We start from the raw sequence: 19,614 nt of genomic DNA, 5'->3' as shown, positions 1-19,614 counted from the left end.
ACAGACTGATAACTTTATGGAGGTTATCCCCAGTCATGAGATATCTGATATGATCACTGACGTCATAATGTGCTCATTGAAGGGGGCTTTTAAGTGAAACACAGATGCATCATGTATAGAGCTGGTTGTACATGATCTGTTCCTGATGTAATCCACTAGGTTATTGTATATATCAAAGGACTGTAAAATATCAGTTTTATTTTGGGTTTTTTAGATCTCGTAAGTGTATTGTAATTTAAAGGTCCCACAGGATATTTAAGGTGGTGGCAGGCTAGCAAGCGCTGATCAGCCACCACTTAAGTAGCCCTTGTGCCACCAGGTTTTTTTTTTTTTTTAAAGCTATTTAGCTGTTGGCTGCTAACACTGTCGGCAGGAAAATAGCTCTTCAAATTATCAATTCACTTGCAAGAAACATGTGGATGATAATTTGGGAATGTGCATCCTGCTGGAAGCATTCGGTTCCAAATTTTGTTAAAATTAGTGTTTTGCAAAAGCACAATTTTTTATTAATACACTAAGTGCATCCGGACGATTGCTTCAACTCCGGTTGTACTGACCGGATTCCGACTAGAAGTGACTTTGGTAAATCCGTAAATTGTTAATGCGGTCAGATTTCGGTAATTTTCCTTGGGGTTTCATGGTTATTCAATAAAGTGAGAAAGCAAAGTGCATTTAAAGAGAATTTTAAACTTAAAGCCAGATCAGTCAAACTGAGAGCATAGATGACTAAAAGGTTTTTAAAGTTATTATTATTTATAAGGCGCCAAGTTCCATAGCGCTGTACAATGGGTGGACTAACAGACAAGTATTTGTAACCAGCCGAGTTGGACACACAGGAACAGAGGGGTTGAGGGCCCTGCTCAATGAGCTTACATGCTAGAGGGAGTGGGGTATAGTGACACAAAAAGGTGTAAGGGTAGGGTAGAAACGTAGGCTGCTAGGATAGTGTTCTTTAAGGGCTCAGTGTTTTGTAAAGCGAGCCTTACTATTTTGACCTTAAATTTAAGATTCTCTTTGAATTCACTTTGAATTCTCACTTTTGTGAATAACCTTGTTTGTCTATTCGGACAAAATCCAGTGTTTTGTGAATAACCTTGAGTGTGTCTTCAACACATGCTCCTTGTGTGCCCATATATACCAGATTCATATATAAAACGAAAAACACCACACCAATGTCTATAAGCAAAACGTGACATGCTAGGATTTTTGTTTCCTCCAGAGTACAACACTTACACCTTTAAAATAAGAATTCTAACAGGATTATTTACTAAAGTGAGAAGTGTCGTAAATAAACTGTGAATTTTAAAATTGAGGTAAAAATAACTAAAAGAGAAAATTTTTGCAAAGCAACTAAGCTTCCAGTTTTAAATTGACTTTTAATTCACTTTAAATTCATGATAATTCACAGTTTTGTGAATGATCACGTCAGACTGGATTTATATCTTTGGTGTCTGTAGGCACAGAATTTTCAGGCACCCCTAATTATGCCCAAAAATCTAAGGTCTCGAAGTATCTGGACAGGAGAGACAAGGAGGTCATACATATATTTATCAGGATGTAGGTGGTGGATCGTTAAATCTACAGAGTGAACGGGTGTGCAGGCTCTATAAACTTCAGGACAATTTATTAATAACTGGAATGGCATAAATTAATGTAGAAAACACTGGATAAGATAGTATCCTATGTTACATTTCCCAAAACATAAACTTTATATTAATTAGAAAAACTATACAGTTGAGTGCTATTAATTCCATTATATATATATTTTGTGGTTTACATTTTTTTAATCTTTTTTTGGGGAATTTCACACATCAATGATGTAGCGGCTAATTATAACACTATTGCTTATCTATTGATTTACATAGTTTTTTTTTATTTTGTAAAGTGCTGTGGAATAAGTTGGCGCTATAATGTAAATGCCAATAATAAAAATAATACACAAAATTCTTCTTTTGCGTTTATATTAATTACAGTTACACAGATATTTTACAGTTCATGTAGTACAGATCTTACAGAGACCTGGTGGTATCCCTGAGGCTGTCTCAATCAGCAGTGACTCCAGTCTGATGTATTTAGAATCACACAGGATTTATTAATGAATAATATAAGGGGGGCAGTTGGGTTGATAGTAAAGCTATAACAGTTTGTAATGAAGGGTCACTGGGTTTAACTCTATTGAAATGATCCAGATTAGACATTAAATACACAGACAGCACTAAACACTGGAAAACTACATTTCCCTAGACTGACTATTCCTGTCAGGTCACATGACTGGCCATGTGACTGCTGTCGCCGCTCGCTGATTGGCCGGTGCTAACCGCACATGTTGTCCTTGGGGGTGACAGGAAGTAGTAGCTGAGGATGCTGAGTGCGAGCTGTCGCCTGCTCCCCCGGGGGGTCCGGGATCTGCTCAGCCTGGGGCCCCTCACTGTGACTCCGAGCCGGGTGAGTTCCACAATGTGTGTCTATATATCGCTCAGTGAGTAAGGAGACTCAGAGACATGCCCACCCAGAGAGCCAGGAGACATGCCCACCCAGAGAGCCAGGAGACATGCCCACCCAGAGAGTCAGGAGACATGCCCACCCAGAGAGTCAGGAGACATGCCCACCCAGAGAGTCAGGAGACATGCCCACCCAGAGAGTCAGGAGACATGCCCACCCAGAGAGCCAGGAGGCATGCCCACCCAGAGAGCCAGGAGACATGCCCACCCAGAGAGCCAGGAGACATGCCCACCCAGAGAGCCAGGAGACATGCCCACCCAGAGAGCCAGGAGACATGCCCACCCAGAGAGCCAGGAGACATGCCCACCCATGTCCTGGGTCTCTGAGTGGGTATGTCTCTTGGATCTCTGTGTGGGCATGTCCTGGGTCTCTGGGTGCCCACTCAGAGACCCAGGACACATGCCCACTCCTTGTGCTGGGTAATACATGTCTTATTACCAAAAGGATTTCATTACAAATGAATGAAAGGGAAATTATACTTCACTTGCACTTTACTGTAGTGCATTTATATCAGTCAGACTACACTTCGTATAGTAAGTAAGCTATAATGTGTATATATTCAACTGCTCACAACTGATTTAGACACGCTGTTTCTGTGGCAGGGTGATTGCTTGTTCACACAGTCACTGTGTCTGAATAAGAATGCATTTGCTGTTTGTGTTGGTTCAGGCAGTGTGAGTGTCGGTACATGCAGTCTCTGTGGCAGGGTGAGTGTTGGTTCACGCACTTGATACAGGAATGTGAGTGTTGGTTGTGGCAGTGGCAGGGTGAGTATAGGTTTATGCAGTCACTGTAGGTTCACAATCTTGGTGGCAAGGTGAGTGTTGTTTCATTCAGTTGCTGTGGCAAGGTGAGTGTCAGTTTACGCAGTTGTTTTGACCTGGTGAGTTCTAGTTTACACAGTCGCTGTGGCAGGGTGAGTGTTGGTTCACACATACTCTCTGTGCCAGAGTGAATATAGGCTAATGCATTTGCTGAAGGGTAACTAGGTTATATGGCAGATTCCGATTTTTCATTGCATACCTCCCCTCAAAATAAATAAATAAAATGTAAGAGGTACACTTCAAGAGCATCATAATACCTACAGGTTCTTGTAGTGTATTTATGGTGCTAGGAGCTCATGGGTGTATTCCCTCCAGTGTATGTCAACCCACTATAGGCACCCTGACCACTTCATCTCATTAAAGTGGTCTGGGTGCAATGTCCCAGTCCCACTTCGTTCTACAATGTAAACCATTGCACCTTTTGACCACCTGCAGTTTTTAAACCAGTCAACCACTAGAGGCTCTTCCTCCTTGCTAGGCGATTTCTGGTCGCCTAACTGATACTGGCCATCCTCACTCTCTGCATGAAGACATCTAGCGTCTGTAAAATCCTTATAGGACAGCATTAAAGCAATGCTTTCCTATGGGGAGGGCCCATGTGATGTGATGTCGGAGGAGGTGGAGCACTGACCCAGCGCCAAGGGAGATCGGCGCTGGAATCCGGTAAGTGTTAAAAGGACTTCTAACCCTTGCAGTGGTGAGGGGGAGTGGCGGGGCAGAGGGAACTATAGTGTAAGGACTACAACTTTGTATTCCTTACACTATAAAGTCCCTTTAAGTGGTTTGAATAAAGAGAGGTTTCCCTGGCATACGAAGTACAACACCTCTAATTAGGAAACTTCTTGAGGATGTTTCATTTCTCCATTATTCTTTCAATATTTGTATACCACATAATCGATTCAACCTGGATTGGGCTTCTCCTGTTTAATGGGCACGTTGAATGTTTTTTCTTCCATGTGATACGGCAGGATAGTGGAATGTTGTCCCATTGAGCAGGGCCCTCAACACACTCTGGTACTGTCCGTCCAGCTCGCCTTGTTACAAATACATGTCTTTTAGTCCACCTATTGTACAGCGCTACGGAATTATAAATAATAATAATATACAGGATCCAGTGGAAGAGGTGAGTACCCATTCTTATACTCACTATGGCAGGGTAGGTGTCTTCTTCCTGCTTACTTCTTCAATAGGGCATAGTTTTAGAGAAGGAAAAGTGGCAATATATCTACATTTCAGGATACCTTTCAAGTATCAGCTACAAAATAGCACAATAAAAAGGTTAAGCAGAGTGACTTATATACAAAGCACTGCTTTGACTGCTGTACCATTATTGCTGTTCATTACTCATCTTATATAATTATGTTGAAAAAGCACCGCGTTGGCCATTTTCAAATTTTTATTTAATCTCAATCTTCTTGAGTTTCATGGAAGAATTACGGTATGGTAGAGTAGTCACAGCACGCATTTAAACGGTACCAGCCATCTGTTTGGGACGAATAGTTGTATCCAGTACGTGTCTAGTTTGGCTTATAACTGCTCTGATATAGTAGGCTACATAAAATATACAAAAGTAAAATAAAAATCCTGGGTTATGAGAAAATCAACAGCTTATTAACTAAGGCATGTTCACGTAAGGAAAATAAAATGGATGTAGCGTAAGCAAAGGTTTTGAATTGACAAATGTGTAAACCACATAGAGGCTAGTAAATTTGGGTTTGCTTTGATGCAGAGGCCCAAGGTAGAGATAGAAAATAAGCACTCAAAAGGACGGACAAGAGGGCACACAACTTCCAAAAATTGACAGTCATCCATGGGAGTGATGCCAGATACCTTGGTCACTGATGCCTTTGCCCTCTCCAAGCAGATATCCACTGGCGTGAGGGCTCAATCCCTGAATGACTTTGAGCCTCGGTAGGCCCAACTGCTAAGTAGTGCTGTATAAAGTGATGTATGTGCCTCGCACTGGGTCTTGTGGTCTCCAACCTCTCCGCTGACGATCATTAACTGGTCAGTAAATATTCGCTAATGGAGCTCTCTGCTCTGGAAAGTGGTGTAGGACTGAAGCACTGTTAGTAGCTGGCCTGGTACCAGGTAAGACGAGCTAACTCACCCTCTCCTCAAGCTTCCTCCAAAAAGTAGCACAAATCTAATCGTATGCCTTGAGAAAGACCTCTTCCCACCTCTGCTGTTTCTCTATTGCTAGTGGATGTAGTGATGCAGATATAGGTGCCATCTTGGGCAACTCAGATTGTTGCTGCTCAGCAGCCAGCTCTGTACCCAGAGTAGAAGGGACAGTAGATAACTGTGCTGGTGGGGTCCGGAATATCCCCCACCGGCCCCAAGGGAAGGGTAGAGCGGAATAATTGTTAAACGATCTGATGGAGAGCAGGAATCGGCCGCATCCCCAGCCTCGAGTGAATGAGCAGGCATCAGTTGCAAACTCTGTGGGACAGCCATATCAATCGCATAAAAATGCTATGAGAAGCAAGTAAAAAGTGTCCCAAGGGCAATAAAGAAATGAAGGCCTCAGTAGTTAGTGATTTGAGTATTATTTTTGCGTAATCCATGGATTTTATCAGTCATTCCAGCCCCTCTTGTATCCATTTTAATGGAGAACCAGGAGTTTGAATATTTACCTATCCTGCTGTGTTTAACAAATAGGTGTTTGTGAGCTTTAAAAATAAAATTTGGGGGGCGGGGCTAAGCCAGCAAGCAGAGCGGACGCCTGAAAGCTGAGCTCCTGGGCGAACTACCGATAATATACAATATCCTGCAAAAATCGTGCTAAATATTAAATCGGGAGTTGCTGCCTGCACACAGGGAAAACCTGGTGACACAGTCGACACTTTTCCCGAGAGTATCGGTGACCGGGAACCCAGGATGGCTAGCTGGGGCCTGCAAGCGACAGAGGAGGGGAGAGACGGACGCTCTCTCAGCCAACGAATCAGAGAACCAGACCTGCGGGCACCCTGTCCCCCCCCCCCAGACCGGAGGGGGTTATCCCGGTCCAACTTCCAGAAGCTACACCCGGGCACTGAACCCTATGAGAGAAACAAGCGGGCAGAGAGGCGAGGCACGGCCTCGTAAAATGGCCGTCGCCACGTGCGCTCATAACGAGGAAAGACCCGACCTCTCAACCAATCTGGAGGCTATACTGTCCGCGTTCTGGGAGAAATTGGCGGCCAAGGAGCAACAAGCAGAGGCACCCAGAAAGGCCACAAGCTCACCCACGGCTCGGCAGACAAACCCCCACCGCAAACGCACACTCCCTCCCAGAGCCAGAAACTGGCGCCAACGTAGACGGGGCTCCCGGCAGGCCCGCAGACCCAAAAGACTGACCTCGCCACAAATGGGACACCGCCGGGAACCGCCGCCCTGAACACTCCAACCCACAACCCTGGCAAGCAAAGGGGACCCTCCGTACCCTTCACTCAACCCAGCGACGAGCAGCACCAACGAGACTCCAGCAAAGCACTCCAGGCTCTCCCCGACTACCCCACATGGATTCTACCCCTTCCTCAGCCATGCTGCTGAACTTTCCGTCAACACAGACGTCTGTACGGCTGCACACTCCAACAGGCACCAAAATGGTCGTCTCTCACCATAGAGACAGCGGACTCCGGGGTCAAAAAAGAACCAACAAAACTCTGTCAGGTCCACAGCAATGCCAGAAGGGCATAGGATAAGATGAGTAAAAACAAAAGCCTAAGCCAGGGGGTCCCTCAATCCTTCTTTAAACTGACCCTTTAGCATACTTGAGGCAGCAGTTTCCTTATGTTTCCCCATGTTCACTTTTATGCTCTGGTGTTTGCTTATGTCTGCTCTCTGCATAACAACAGTATTCCAGTCAGTACCAGTGGTATTATCTCTCCTGTATCATATAACTATCTAACTCTGCTACGGATATATGTCCACTAAGGATCGGCACGATAGATCACCCAGGGTCCTAAAACCAGTTATAATTACTTGTTGGTTTACAAGCTCTGACCCACGTTATTACAGTACTTGAAGCCGGGGACCCTATTGAATATCTAACTAACCTGAATCTACTAATGCCTTAATGCTGAGTTCATCATTACACTGTTAGACTAGTCGTGCCTAGCAACTAGCATCTTTTACTTTACGTAACCTATGTCAGGAAAGTTTAGCCTGGTGCACTACGAGTTAATTTTTACTTAGGCAACCAAGCACTAACTTAATCAATCAATAGGTCGAATCATATAAGCCTGCTTAATGTTTCATCTACAATTTGTCACATATTCTGACTTGCAAAAAAAAGAAAAGTGCAATGTTTTTCAATGCCTCACCAATGTTACAAAATGTGTACATATTTGCTTGCACCAGCTATTGTGGCAGTGCAAACATGATTGTTCCCACTATGCACAAATAAAATAAAGAATTAAAAAAAATAAAAAAATAAAAATTTGAATTTAGAAATACACATCTCTGTATTAACCTTTCTCTGAGATCTGGATGATTCCATATTGGTTCCATGGGAATGACATTAAACTTGGCAATGTTTGTTTCTCGTCCTCCATCCTCCAATGCACTGGATGTACCTAGCTGTGCCAGGACTAAACTGTATTGTGATGTTAATCAATAAATCTTTAATATATATTACAAAGAAATCTTTATGGCATGAAAAAAGATTAACACAAGTTATAGGTATTTTCAATGCTTTAATAAGTAATATGTGTATAAGTATTTCACTTGCCTGCCTCCTATTCAGGGCACAGTTATAGTGGAGCGATGGTGGAAGGTTTCTTTAGCCAAGGAAGGGAAGGAACCATATTTGCACCCACGGAGGCATCGAATCTTCAGGAAGGTGGAAGATAGAAAACACGTTAAGAAAGATAAAATGGAATTGATCCTAACTCAAACTGTTCACAGTAAGTCATGAATGAAACAGCTGTGTCCAAAATGAATTCAGTTTCGAACTATCAGGCACACATTCCTTGCTGTCCCAGTTCTGGATAAACTGGCACATGTTAAAGGTAATATTATTGTCCTACCCATCAATAGATACGGAGTGGCTGTTAAGTTTCCTTGCACCTATACAGGGATGAGGATTACTAAAGCTACAGTATATTTTCTAGATCCTAAAATGGAATGGTGTCCTCTTTACCCTCACATCGTAGGTGGCAGTATGTTTTACAAGTCTTAGTGGGTTATCAGGACAATTTTATTAACCCTCACTGCCACACATTGTGTGATGGGAGCAAGATCTTGGAGTCCCCCTACTTATTATACATTTGGGAAATTGTACATCTTGTGATTTAATCTATAAATGATTACATTAGACAAAGGAAGAACACATGTAAGAATATCAAGTGTTGTAAAGTAAAATCCACATGATGTTTGGTTTAGAATAACAACGCATTATTGAAGCCGTAGTCCAGCAACGCCTGGGTATCTGCCTATATGGCCACCCATGGATGAGACCTTTCTGTTTCCATCACAGACTGACCCTTCCTTCTCTCTCTTACTTACACTAATGCTGTCCTCCTGCAGAGCTGGGTAACAGAGGGCAGATAGTGCTCGTGGATAAGGCTACGGGAAGAAATAAACTCCTGGCACAAGGCCTGGCAGTCTATCCTTCACCTGAAAACAAACAGATGTTTGAAGAAGAGAATAAGGTGAGTTTATCTTCTTTTCCAGTTTTGTGAGTAGGGTTGCAGCTATTATTGCGATAACAAGTCTTCTTTTGTCTTTCTGGTGTCTCCAGATGATGCAGGACGAGTCTTCCCTAAAAAAGCAACAGACCTGGACAGGAGAACTGGTAAGATAAGCTGTCCCGGGGGCCCCCCCATCAGTAAGGGTGGTGCAGATCTTGGCTGATGTGCTTACAAATTAAAGGGACCCTCTAGACAGAAAAACACTTCATCTTTTTTTTGGATATTAAATAACACTGCTAAAAAACATGCCACTAGTGGACAGTGACTGCATGCCACTAGAAGCAGGGGTAGGCAACCTTCGGCTCTCCAAATGTTACATACTACATCTCCCATGATGCTTTGCCAGCATTATGTCTGTACAAGCATTATGGGAGATAATTTTCAAAAGTCTTCATTTTCTGTGTTTTGGTGCCAAGCGTGATGACGCCAAACGGTCTTGATGTTTATTATTTAGAAGCATTAGATTCAGAGATTATTAAAATGAAAAGCATTGATTGGTGTAGCAAAGCGATTGCCACAATTGGAGTCATCAATTCTGATGTCTTTATTAGAGGTGGAGTGGCTGTTCAGGAGAGATTGAACGAGCGCTTGAATAAAGTTGAGTATCTTTTAGCAAATGTTTTATTTTTTTACAAGAATCTTTTTTAATGTTGGTGTTCATTTTAAAGAGCACCAAATATCATATATACTGAACAGAAATTATAGCAAATACATCAATTTTATTTACAGATCTTTAAAATGTTGGCCTCTCCCCATCTTTCAACCAATCTTCGGTATTAGACCTTTGTGTTGGCGGCACAGAGGGTCTAATGCCGTGGATTGAGTAACCGGGAGAACAAGAGAACTCAAGCAGGGCCAAACAGACGATGGGCGGCAATGGAGGGTGGGTGTTACAATACACAATATAATGCTCACAGACATTCTAGGATGACAATATTGCAGCAATGGCAAGCAAGATTATAACCGCTCCCAAAGTAATAAAATATATCATTTATCACTATAATAAATTATATATTTACTGCTTCGGGAATTGTGATTAAATTAAACCATTTTACAAGACGATTTGGTTGTATCCTAAAACTCATACCCCACTAGACTAAGAAATAATATGTCTTTTTACAGACATTAAAAGTGGGGAGAAACTTAAAAATTTCTTGTATTTTTGTAGACCGTTAATTATCTGAAAAATTCCCGCCTGGAGGTTGGCATGAAGAACAACGTCAAGTGGGAACTGAATAAAGAAATCGTGTGTAGGAATTTTCTGAAAAATGTGAGTATGGGGTTCTGTGCAGCATATTCTATAAGAGTTTGCTTATATACATTGTTAGATGGCACTATGTTCCTGAACACTTTGGGTGACATGACTGTGTCCAGTCCACGGTTTCCATAAGGAATACAGGGCAAATGTCTAGTGAGCAATGGTGGCCATGGGCTGAGACCAACTATGGAGATCAGATTCTTTTATCCAGCCCATTTGAGACCAGTGTGCTACCGCAGCGCTGGCCCAAAAAGGTATCTCTGCTCTCCCCACTTGTCAGTGGAGGATTCACCACCCTCCCTGACCTTTGGTATAAACTTTGTGAATAAACTTTTATTTGACAAGCAGTTCCTGATGCAGATTAAAAATTAACAACTTATTTTCTATCCACATATTGCACCACAAACAGCCCCTGTGCATACACACAGACACTATACCACAAACGGGTTCTATCTACACATTCAGTAAACCGCAGACAGCCCTCTTCATACACACATACTACACCACAACAGCCCCCTCCTACACACAACACACACATTTAACACCACAGTTAGCCTCACACAAACTGTCCTGGTCTTGTTTTGTCTTTATTGTCTTTGTTATGACACCAGAGACAAGTCACCCTTCAACAAAATGCACGTATGTCAATAAATACACTTGTGATGTGCAAGAGAGCACTTTGCGGGTGGGTAGCCGTTGATGGCCATCAAACTGACAAGCTGGTGGCTTTGGTGAGTTGGCGTAGGCTGAGCGCTCTTAGCTGGTAATTAACTAGCATTTAATATTGAGCTTTTATGGAGAACTTCACATCTTACCCATATCAAGACACACGCACAGCCAAGTTCTAGGGTGAGACATTTGGAATCACAGCCGTGCTTCGTGTTAGTTGGACATAGAGGAAGCATTGCATGGATGTGGTCTATATACCAGCTGGAGCCACAGATCAAGCACTTCCTTGTGGCCAATACTTTGTGTAGTTACATTATATTTTACTGCAACACCAACCACCCGTGTAAGACATACTTATTATTGTTAGGGGATGGAATTCTATGTTCTAGGTTCTATTTCTGAGTCACCATGGTGACCAAACAATATATATTTGTCGAGATCTAGTAGCATCTTACTAATCCTTTCCTTACAAGAGTCAGAAAACGTATCTCTTTCCTGTTTCCAGTTGGGTGTTGTGGTTCCTTTAGAGGCTCTGAAGATACCAGAGGAGTCCATAACCCGATGGGGAGAGTACTGGTGTGAGGTGACGGTGAGTGTTTAATACTTCTGTATACTTAGATGACTCAGGCAGTGACCCAGTGCAAGCTTTGGACATGGTCTTCTGATCAATGATTCTTTCCATTTTAGGTGAATGGCATAGACACTGTACGCCTTCCAATGGATGTTGTTAATTTCGAAAGAGAAAAAACCAAGCGATATAAGTACTGGCTGTCTCAGCAAGCTGCTAAAAACACCAATGAGCCTACGTCAGAGGACTGATCAGTTGGAAGTGCTTTCTATACTGGCCATTGCTCCTGGACTGATTAAGTCATCTGTGGTTTCCTCGTTTATTTCTGGAAACTGCCGGCTACAGCTCTACTGTGCTCTGCCCACGACATACAGAAACCCTCCACTTATTCTAACGAAGGACCCGGGCTTCCCAGTGTGACCGTGTCCTGTTATTCTGTCTGCTGTAAAGGAATTTGTAATAAAGAATTAAAAATCTCGAATGATAAGCTGATTCCCACTACAGGCCAGACCCATCTCTTTTGACCACTGGTTTTGTAGATAGGAGAAGCACCTGTTGTGGACTGTGGAGTCTCTACCCTAAGTTTATAAATGACTCGGCAATGCTGCCTTTGTATTGGAGTTCTGCACCCACACATGTTTCAGGGTTACATTTGGAAAAGTAAATTAACTACTTACTAACATTGTTATTCACTAGAGGGAGAATGCCAAGTGAATGTTAAATTCAAGGCCAAAATGGTCTTATTGGAAGCATAGCCGACAGTGAATTTTCCCAGTTCAATAATTTTAGCCTTAAATTTAAAATACTTCACAAAATTAATAAGATACAACCTGAGGAATATATCCAAAATTGGAATATTCTATATGAGCATGTAATAAAATCTGGAATGATAAAAAGTGTATATCATAGCGTAACACAGTAAGATAATGATAATAAATTGTGAAGTAAGTAATGCACTCACAAACAAAAGTGTAAATCAGGCCTCTCACCCCCCTGGGGTATATGCAGTATGGGACTTGATAGTAGATCCAGATATTAGAATGTCTTCAGAGATATGGGAAAAAAAGGACCATACATAGTGAAAGTACGTATAAAAATATCAAAAGAGAATTTATTGGTAACACTTACAGACATAAAGTGGTAGTAAGCATGTCTCCACTCTCAGTGGAACTGGAAGGCAGAGTAGTAAATACCAAACACAGATCCAATCGGAGTAGCAGAGTACAGGAACAATAAAAGGACTATAAAACAGATAAAATCAAGAAACAGTCCGAAAAAGTTCAATATCCAACGCGTTTCGTCCGTGGTAAATGGAGGACTTCTTCAGGGATATGAGTAGATTCGAGTATGTGGGAACTTTTATATCCACTTCAATCTTCCTTGATGCCGTTCACCGGCAGCGTGTGTTCCAAACTGGAACGCAGAATAGTACTTCCTGTGACGTCCATCCGTCTGAATTGCGCATGCGTGATCGGGGAAAGAGTTCTAAACATATTGAAAGAACCGGTACCTAAATGCGCATGCGTAGGAATCTAAATGATAGAGAAAAATGTATACACCAGGCGGAATGTCGCCAAAGAGATTAGTGAAGAATAAAGACCAACGAAAAAACGGCAAATTATCGCCGCGAGATACAATTATTGAAAAACAATAAAAATATATACTAGTAGTATACAAGAATATGGATAGGCACAAGGGCAGACACATGGGGCATGGAAATCCCAATGCCCCAAATGGATGCCACAATGCCAATCACCACATTGGTGTATAGATCAGATACAATGCTCCTAAAGTGACATAGTACAGAACATAAAATAACCCATACAAATAACAATATGCTGAAAGTCATTATATGGATATATGAAACAGGGTTGACCAGCCAATGTTAACAATAACCACAATCCCAAGGTACATTGATAGTGACCTAAAAAGGTCAAAAATACAAATTAAAAATAAATAATAATATTAAAAACCAAGAAACACAAAACATAACACGAGAGAAAAAAGGAATACCTATAATACTGCATACATAATAGCTGAATCAGATTAAATTAAACCTGACAAGTCTATTTCAGCGTTGAGACCATAATGCAGTGTTTTAAGGGTGTAAATCCAAAACGCTTCCTGGCGTATTAATTCTTGTAGTTTATCTCCTCCTCTACATCCTAATGTAATGTGTTCTATACCAAACACTTGTAGTTGTTCCCACTGAAAAAGGGGACAAGTACTGCAATGTTTTGACACACTATGATCTAATTTACTTTTTTTGATATTATTAAAATGCTCCAAAAGTCTAATATGGAGTTTCCTAGTGGTGCGGCCTACATATTGGGCTCCACATCCACATTGAAGTAAATAAATGACAAAAGTGGTGGAACATTGGATATGTTTCTTAATTACATAAGTTTTTTTAGTTTGAGTACTCGTAAAGCTGGTTATTTTCCTTTTTTGATATTTACATGTGGAACAGTGACCACAACAATAGAAGCCCTTTAAAGGTTGGAGAAAAGAGCTACTAGGAGTGGGAACAGACTGTATAGGAAGAAGGCTGGGGGCCAGTTTATTTTTAAGATTAGATGCTCGTTTGTAGATAATTTTGGGTCTATTTGGAATAATCTCCTTCAGTACACTATCTCTTTGCAAGATATACCAATACTTGTTTAAAATGTTTTGAATCTTTTTGGCATGAGGATTATACTGGGTTATAAAAGCGAATTGGAAATCGTTCTTCTGAGATCCTGAACCATTGTCAAATCGCTTTTTGTTTTTATTCCTATTTATCAGAAATTGTGTTCTATCTGTGTCCAATATGTTCTGTATATCCGAATCAATTTGAACTTGGTTATAACCTTTCTCCAAATATCGTGCCTTAATCAACTGGGCTTGTTGTAAAAAAGTAGAATCGTCTGAACAATTTAGTCTAAGACGAATTAGTTGGCTTCTAGGTATATTTGAAAGCCAGGGAGGGTGATGAGCACTAGACAGATCTATTGCGGTGTTACAGTCTGTTGGTTTAAAAAAAATTTTCGTTTTGAGTTGATTGTTTTCTATATAGATAGAGAGATCCAAAAAATCCAGTGAGGTTCGGCTGGTATTATGGGTGAATTTGAGATTATAATTATTAGAATTGACAAATTCGAAAAACGTTTCTAGGCTTGCAGCAGAACCTTCCCATACCAACAACACATCATCTATGTAGCGTCGCCATAGGACCAAACTGCCCCCAGAATGGGCACCCAGCCGAATATGACGCTGTTCCCAATGGGAAACGTATATATTGGCAAAACTGGGGGCAAATTTGGTACCCATGGCGACGCCACACTTCTGCAAAAAATATTGGCCACTAAACCAAAAAAAATTCTTTGTTAATACAAATGAGATACATTGCATCAGAAATTCAATTTGAGTCAATGGAAGAAATTGATGGTGTTCGAGTGTGTCCTGTATGGCGGAAGTGCCTTTCTCATGTGGGATATTCGAATAAAGAGCAGTGATGTCGGCCGTAGCCAAAATATATGTAGATTTCCATGGCATATTGTTGATATCTTGCAAAATATGCCTGGTATCTCCAATATAGGAATCACTCAATGGGACATAAGGTTGTAAAAAAAAGTTGATATACTCGGACAAATTGCATGACAAGGAGGAAATACCACTAACTATAGGGCGGCCAGGAGGTTTATGGAGATTCTTATGGATCTTGGGCAAAAAATAAAAGGTGGCGGTTTTGCATTTAGGGTTAAAAATAAAATCATACTCCTTTTTATTTAAAATCCCTTTTTCTAAGCCCAGATCAAGAAGTTCTTTCAAAGCTTGCAAAAACACAGGAGTGGGATTACATGATAGAATCTCATATGTATTTGGATCATAAAGAATATTATAAGCCTCCTCCATGTAATAGGATCTGTCCATAATGACTGTACCTCCCCCTTTATCTGCCTCTTTAATCACTATGTTGGGATTCTCAATGAGAGTTTTTAGAGCTGATCTTTCTTTTTTGTTTAGATTAGAATGGTATTTAAGGTCATTTAATTTATCTAGATCTGCTTGAACTAATTCGTTGAAGATGTCCAAGTATTTACTTTTAGCAGACCAGGGATAGAAATGTGACTTAGGCTTGAAAGGGGTGTGCGTGATCCCTCCTTTAGACTCTGGATCATCTATCGGTTCCTCCTGTATATCAAACTGTATGGGTAAAATTGTCTGGGTATTATCAGTGTCCCTATTATGAAAGAATCTTTTAATGGTTAATTTTTTAAGAAATTTCTGGTTATCGAGATATAAATTGAAAGAATTTAAGTTGGATGCGGGAGCAAACTTCAATCCCTTCTTAAGGAGTGAAAGTTCATCTGGTGTGAAATTAACCTGGGACAAATTAAAAATACCTTCGGTTTTATCTAATTCTGTCTGTATGGAAGATGTACTGATGTACTCTGATCCTCCTCTACCTCTGAGTGAGGTCTTTTTTTTATTGGAGATCTTAGTGTTTGGAATCTGTTGTGGGTTGGGAGTGTATAATTTCTGTCTGACCTTGGGTCTCGCCCCTTGTCTAAAAAAATCTCTTGGTTGTCACTTCTAGAAAAGGAATTACTAGACGAACCTGGTGGACTATGTTTCTTGGAGACGGATTTTGAATACGAATTAGAATTAGAATATGAATTAGAATTAGGATTAGAATTAGAATAAGAATTTGAATTAGAGTTTGAGTATGAATTAAATTTGGAATATGAATTAGAATTGGACAATGGTTCAGGATCTCAGAAGAACGATTTCCAATTCGCTTTTATAACCCAGTATAATCCTCATGCCAAAAAGATTCAAAAAATTTTAAACAAGTATTGGTATATCTTGCAAAGAGATAGTGTACTGAAGGAGATTATTCCAAATAGACCCAAAATTATCTACAAACGAGCATCTAATCTTAAAAATAAACTGGCCCCCAGCCTTCTTCCTATACAGTCTGTTCCCACTCCTAGTAGCTCTTTTCTCCAACCTTTAAAGGGCTTCTATTGTTGTGGTCACTGTTCCACATGTAAATATCAAAAAAGGAAAATAACCAGCTTTACGAGTACTCAAACTAAAAAAACTTATGTAATTAAGAAACATATCCAATGTTCCACCACTTTTGTCATTTATTTACTTCAATGTGGATGTGGAGCCCAATATGTAGGCCGCACCACTAGGAAACTCCATATTAGACTTTTGGAGCATTTTAATAATATCAAAAAAAGTAAATTAGATCATAGTGTGTCAAAACATTGCAGTACTTGTCCCCTTTTTCAGTGGGAACAACTACAAGTGTTTGGTATAGAACACATTACATTAGGATGTAGAGGAGGAGATAAACTACAAGAATTAATACGCCAGGAAGCGTTTTGGATTTACACCCTTAAAACACTGCATTATGGTCTCAACGCTGAAATAGACTTGTCAGGTTTAATTTAATCTGATTCAGCTATTATGTATGCAGTATTATAGGTATTCCTTTTTTCTCTCGTGTTATGTTTTGTGTTTCTTGGTTTTTAATATTATTATTTATTTTTAATTTGTATTTTTGACCTTTTTAGGTCACTATCAATGTACCTTGGGATTGTGGTTATTGTTAACATTGGCTGGTCAACCCTGTTTCATATATCCATATAATGACTTTCAGCATATTGTTATTTGTATGGGTTATTTTATGTTCTGTACTATGTCACTTTAGGAGCATTGTATCTGATCTATACACCAATGTGGTGATTGGCATTGTGGCATCCATTTGGGGCATTGGGATTTCCATGCCCCATGTGTCTGCCCTTGTGCCTATCCATATTCTTGTATACTACTAGTATATATTTTTATTGTTTTTCAATAATTGTATCTCGCGGCGATAATTTGCCGTTTTTTCGTTGGTCTTTATTCTTCACTAATCTCTTTGGCGACATTCCGCCTGGTGTATACATTTTTCTCTATCATTTAGATTCCTACGCATGCGCATTTAGGTACCGGTTCTTTCAATATGTTTAGAACTCTTTCCCCGATCACGCATGCGCAATTCAGACGGATGGACGTCACAGGAAGTACTATTCTGCGTTCCAGTTTGGAACACACGCTGCCGGTGAACGGCATCAAGGAAGATTGAAGTGGATATAAAAGTTCCCACATACTCGAATCTACTCATATCCCTGAAGAAGTCCTCCATTTACCACGGACGAAACGCGTTGGATATTGAACTTTTTCGGACTGTTTCTTGATTTTATCTGTTTTATAGTCCTTTTATTGTTCCTGTACTCTGCTACTCCGATTGGATCTGTGTTTGGTATTTACTACTCTGCCTTCCAGTTCCACTGAGAGTGGAGACATGCTTACTACCACTTTATGTCTGTAAGTGTTACCAATAAATTCTCTTTTGATATTTTTATACGTACTTTCACTATGTATGGTCCTTTTTTTCCCATATCTCTGAAGACATTCTAATATCTGGATCTACTATCAAGTCCCATACTGCATATACCCCAGGGGGGTGAGAGGCCTGATTTACACTTTTGTTTGTGAGTGCATTACTTACTTCACAATTTATTATCATTATCTTACTGTGTTACGCTATGATATACACTTTTTATCATTCCAGATTTTATTACATGCTCATATAGAATATTCCAATTTTGGATATATTCCTCAGGTTGTATCTTATTAATTTTGTGAAGGTGGTTTCCACTTTATTGCTTTCTGTTTTCTACTTTTGGTGTTAAGTGAGGTTCACCTGGAACCACTTTCAATTTAGCAGCTCTATTGCTTATGGTTAGTGGGTATACTACTGTCTTATCACTTAAATTTAAAATACATTTGGAATGATCGACACTTTTCACTTTGTGATTAGCCCTGGGTTTTGTTTTTTTTTTGGGGGGGGGGGTTAAAATTCTTTATTTTGGTTGTGCATAGATTTATACATGTGTGCTTGCATTGCCACATCAGCTGGTGCAGGCTGGTGCAGAGAAACATTTGTATGGCATTGTAACAAACTGTGTCCACCAACAGAGTGCAGCCCTCCCGCTCCCTGCTACCCCTGTGTCCCACAAAAAGGCCTGTCTACCTCAAAGAGCACTCTCCCTGGTGCTATCCATGTGGAGACATCCACCAGGGAGAGGCGCGAGCACTAGCCGACTCTATGAATCTAGCAGGCGGCTTCACAACCGCAGAGACCGTGCCGACCAATGGGAGAAGCGCTACCATTCAAATTGGTTTTGCGCCCTTTCTCCTGATTGGTCTGCAAAACACCTCCCCTCCCTGAATGCTGATTGGCCGCTATGTTTTTGTGTCCTTTCTCTTGATTGGCCGCCGCTTTCATCGGCCTAAACCAAGTGATCTTGTGGAACTGTTTTCAGGTATGTACAGAGCCTCGAGCCCAGACTTTACACGATTTCTCTGGCTCTGTACATACCTGAAAACCGTTCCATAAGATCACTTGGTTTAGGCCAGGGAAAGCGGCAGCCAATTGGGAGAAAGGGCGCGAACACGCAGCGGCCAATCCGCTTTCAGGGAGTGGAGGTGTTTTGCCGACCAATCGAGAGAGAGGGCGCAAAACCAATTTGAATGGTAGCGTTTCTCATATTGGTCGGCATGGTCTCTGCGCTTGTGAAACCACCTGCTCGTTTCATAGTGTCAGCTCGCGCCTCTCCCTGGTGGATGTCTCCTTGGTGCTACCCACGTGGAGAGCGCTCTTTGAGGTACTGGAACAAAGGGGTGGCAGGGAGCGGGAGGGTTGCACTCTGTTGGGGGACACAGTCATATTGACAGTTTGTTACACCCCTCCCCAAAAACTTTCAATAAGCCAAGCATCATGTCTTATTTTTTGGCAAATTGTTTTTTTTGTTTTTTTAACTATATACACACACACTAATTTCTACAGATAGTAAACAGATTGCAGTATTTAGGAGCAGGTGTGTTTTTGTGTGTAGAGTTGGTGTTTGTATGTAATTTTATTGTTTTAATACAGGAATGTGCTTGTATGGAATGTTAGCATTTGCGTGCAGAGGTGTATTCGGATGTAGTGTTGGATTTTAAATATGGATGTACATTTGTGTTTGTATATAATTTTGGAGTTAGAATTCAGGGGTGTCTTTTTATGTCATGTTTGTG

At 40.8% G+C, this 19,614-nt stretch overlaps 2 protein-coding genes across 2 annotated transcripts in view; one reads left to right on the top strand and one right to left on the bottom strand.

The window, feature by feature from the left end:
• The window catches only part of SLC39A1 (solute carrier family 39 member 1), a 55,199-nt gene extending 43,191 nt beyond the window's left edge, over positions 1-12,008 (bottom strand). The window contains exon 1 of the mRNA XM_063439876.1: positions 11,996-12,008. The gene's annotated coding sequence lies outside the window, so the exon portion shown is untranslated. The remainder of the gene's footprint in view (positions 1-11,995) is intronic.
• On the top strand, positions 2,314-11,978 carry MRPL9 (mitochondrial ribosomal protein L9). Its single transcript, XM_063439878.1, has 7 exons — positions 2,314-2,445; positions 8,056-8,215; positions 8,838-8,962; positions 9,052-9,105; positions 10,170-10,271; positions 11,434-11,517; positions 11,616-11,978. The coding sequence occupies exons 1-7, from the start codon at positions 2,362-2,364 to the stop codon at positions 11,745-11,747; spliced, it is 741 nt and encodes a 246-aa protein (XP_063295948.1). The 5' UTR covers positions 2,314-2,361; the 3' UTR covers positions 11,748-11,978.
• Positions 12,009-19,614: the final 7,606 nt, after the last annotated feature.

The sequence above is a fragment of the Pelobates fuscus genome, chromosome 13 (genome assembly GCF_036172605.1).
Source record: "Pelobates fuscus isolate aPelFus1 chromosome 13, aPelFus1.pri, whole genome shotgun sequence".
NCBI classification, from domain to species: Eukaryota; Metazoa; Chordata; class Amphibia; order Anura; family Pelobatidae; genus Pelobates; species Pelobates fuscus.
The sequence above is the reverse complement of the archived record's forward strand: the minus strand, read 5'-3'. Positions and strand labels throughout refer to the sequence as shown.